Source organism: Lottia gigantea, assembly GCF_000327385.1.
Source record: "Lottia gigantea unplaced genomic scaffold LOTGIsca_100, whole genome shotgun sequence".
In the NCBI taxonomy this organism is placed as follows: Eukaryota; Metazoa; Mollusca; class Gastropoda; family Lottiidae; genus Lottia; species Lottia gigantea.
Window position 1 is genome coordinate 619563 of NW_008706748.1, and position 3538 is coordinate 623100.

At 31.5% G+C, this 3538-nt stretch overlaps 2 protein-coding genes across 2 annotated transcripts in view; one reads left to right on the top strand and one right to left on the bottom strand.

Moving 5' to 3' along the window:
- The window catches only part of LOTGIDRAFT_170546 (hypothetical protein), a gene marked incomplete at both ends in the record, with an annotated part of 2076 nt that extends 526 nt beyond the window's left edge, over positions 1–1550 (top strand). Inside the window, one exon of the mRNA XM_009046361.1 lies at positions 474–1550. Coding sequence (XP_009044609.1) covers positions 474–1550 — 1077 coding nt within the window. The remainder of the gene's footprint in view (positions 1–473) is intronic.
- Positions 1551–2765: 1215 nt separating this feature from the next.
- LOTGIDRAFT_237258 (hypothetical protein) overlaps positions 2766–3538 on the bottom strand; it is a gene marked incomplete at its 3' end in the record, with an annotated part of 5717 nt that continues 4944 nt past the window's right edge. The window contains exon 7 of the mRNA XM_009046362.1: positions 2766–2992. Within this exon, the coding sequence (XP_009044610.1) occupies positions 2766–2992 (227 nt within the window). The remainder of the gene's footprint in view (positions 2993–3538) is intronic.

Below are 3538 nucleotides of genomic sequence, written 5' to 3' on the forward strand. Positions count from 1 at the left end.
ACATTAATTGCTCATAACGCTAGCGGTTTTGATAACTGGATCATGCTTAAAAATGAGAAAAAACTAACGCAATGTCCACTAGTAACAGCTAGAGGCATTCTGTCTCTACCTTTAACTAATTCATTCACCGATGAATATTTACAGAAAAAATGGAAAAGACAAAAACAAATAATGGGCAACTCTAATTATTTGCAAAATATTAATTTCATATGTTCCTTTCAACATGAAAAATCTAGTTTGGCGGCATGGGGAAATTCATCTAATCTACCGATGAATTTGAGAAAGATCGAGGATGTTAATATTGAAAATACACCAAAGATAATTGGGAACCTTTAAGACACGAATGGGAACCTTACGCTAAAAGAGATACGTTATGTCTCGGAGCTTGTTTGATGAAATACAATCAAGCAATGAAAGAAGTTGTATTTCAGAATATTTCCAATAATCTAACGTCTCCTTCTTTATCTTTAAAGGGTTGGTATTATTTATATCATTGCGATAAAGAAATGATTGAAGAAGAATGGTATGAAAGTACTAGAATGGTTCCGAAACACACCGAAAAAGAAAACGTAGAAAAAGTTTACTCACATACTCACCCTTTTATAAGATATTTTATCAGACAAAGTATTAAAGGAGGAAGAGTTTCGGCAAATCGAAAATCATTTGAAACGAATAAAATGGATGAAATTTGTAATATATTAAAGGAATACACAGAAACAGCAAGTGATAATATAATAGATTTATTCAAAGAATACAGCGCTAGCACGAAAGATAAAGCGGAGGTTCATTCGAGACTTAAAAAAATAAACTGTAATAAACTAATGGCCTTTGATGCTAACGGTTTATACGCTTCCACCATGTCGGATTTAGACAGTGAATATCCGAGAGCAGAAAGTGGTAGACCATTTCTACCGGAAGAAAATAAAGAATTTCTCAAGCCCTTTAATGAACAGGAATTCAGACCTAGAACTGCTATTTTAAAAGTCTGGTTTGAATATCCTACCAACATGTTCTTCCAACCCATACCAGCTAAAGATAAAATCACTTTCACGAATAGAATAGGTAAAAAGGAAACTGGCACTAAAATCGGGTTCAGAAATGGTTTTTGTCACGACGTTTTAACATCGGTCGATATTCAAGAAATAGTGAAAGCCGGTGGACGAATTATTAAATTATTAGATGGTATAGTTTACGAAGAAAATTTTAAAACTCCACCATATAGAGATTATATTTTAATTTTGAGAGATCTAAGAAATAAAAATAAACGAGAAGGTAATATCGTAGGTAGTAATTGCATGAAATTATTAGGCAATTCGTTGTATGGTAAATCTATTCAGAAGGATATAACTACATCGAGACATCTATGGAGTGAAGCGACTTTAAAAGCCAACTACGATTCACACGTCAAAAGCTATGAAAAAGTAAATGATAGTCAATATATAGTTGAGATAAATGAAGAAGAAAAAGAATTTATTCCTCCTCCTAAATCTACACGGCTAACACCTAGTCATTTGGGATCATTCGTTTTATCTCACAGTAAAAAAAAATAATGAATAATTTTATTCGCGTGATAGATGGATTTTATAAGCCTGAAAAAATATACTATACGGACACCGATAGTTTATACATTTCGTCTAGCAATTGGGATAAATTAAATGAAGCTGGGTTGGCGTCCGAAAATGATTATTGTAAAGGAAAGAATGATTATGGTGATGGTGGAATTATATTTGGTTTATATTTAGCGCCAAAAGTTAAATACAATATCATTCTAACTTCCGACGGTATTCTAAAAGAAAAGAAAACGTTTAAGGGTTACTCTAAAGATAAGATATCCGTAGAAGATTATATTCGATTAGCTAGTGGACTCGATGTAACGAATGAATTTAAGAAACCTTGGGTAAAAAGTTTCACCAATGCTAAATCTCGTTAAGAGAAAAGCACCAAACAGTGAAGGAATTATGTATCCTTACAACGACGGAAAAGAATTGAACATAGATAAAAACTACGAATTTGATGATTACGATTACCTTACTATTCAAGAAGAGAATGAAGAGTGTTTAATTTAATTTTTTTGTTTTAAATGAAGTTGAATAACAATTTCCTCGTTACCAAAATCTATAAACCTATTTTTACCATCTTTGATTTCCAGATTTAAATCTTTAATCATAAAGGAATTAAGTGGTAAATATGTCGTTTGAAATGATTCTATAATCCTATCGGTACAGTGAATGTTGGAAGACTGTAAATAATCTGACGTTTGCATTTATTGAAAAATCCACCGTTTATCAAATTGCAATGTATATTTATCACATCAATATCATTCTCGATATTAGCTTTGTGTGGTGCTAAAGTGGATTGGGTGTATGCTCGTTTATCAAATCCTAGTAACGTATTCAATGAATTTTCTACGTTGAAATCAACTTGACTATTATTTCTTAATATCAATTTTATTTTGTTCAGATTCAAATTACCTTCGAATTCAATATTGTTTTTATCATTGACACTTCCTCCATATTCAGATAGGTATTCGTTAATGGCTATGTATTCGTAGCTTCCTGGTAGCAAACGTATGGTTTTGAACGTAACTCCGTTATTTGTTGATATTTTTATTTGGTTAATTTTTTTCGTTGATATTTCTAATGGAATTGTAAACAGAGAAATACTTTAATCCCAATTCATATTCTTGATTGCGATCGAGTTCGTACTCATAATCTAGAGACAATTTAATGTCTGATTTATTTGAGGTGATGACGAATAGTTGTTCTTTATTTGACATCTTTAATCACGCTTTTATAGTCATTTTTATCTATAATACCCTTTTCTAGGAGTCTTTTTAATATACAATTTACTTCATGATATTGTCTGTGCGATCGATGTCCTTCCTTCATTGCCGCTAATATTACTCGTAATCTATTAAGTAGTTCCTCGTTGTTGTCGGATAAAAACGTTATACCTTCTCCAGATGCCACCATATCATCGAATTCGTCTATTTCTTGTATGATTGATCTTTAGCATAATCATCTGCTTCGTCAACTTTGTATTCATCATCATGTTCAATTACTCTTATATATAGTTTAACTTCTTTCGATCTTCTTGTTTCGGGTCCCGACTTTCTTATTGCTTCTAGAAATTTTGAGTATGCTACTTTTTGCGATCGGCAATGCCTACATCCTCACCATTCATTAAATCTATTAATCCTTTTGTTAATGTGTATATAAAATCTTTTGTATCGATTTTGAATAAAGGGGAATTTGAACTAAATATTATTCTAAATCCATTAAACAATAAACCTTGATTATCAACGATTGGTCTAATACTCTTTGGTAAATCTGCTTTAGGGGTTTGAAAAAAGACGATTTATATCATCTAATGTCCTAATTATAATACCATCATATTCAATCGCTTTGGGGTGTTCTATAGGAGGTTTATATTCTAATTTCCTTTTAATATCCTCTTGAGATTTTAATATGGGTTGAAATAGAGTTTGTAGATTTTCCGTTAATCCGAGTGTTGTAATCTATTATTTTCAACTTGGGTC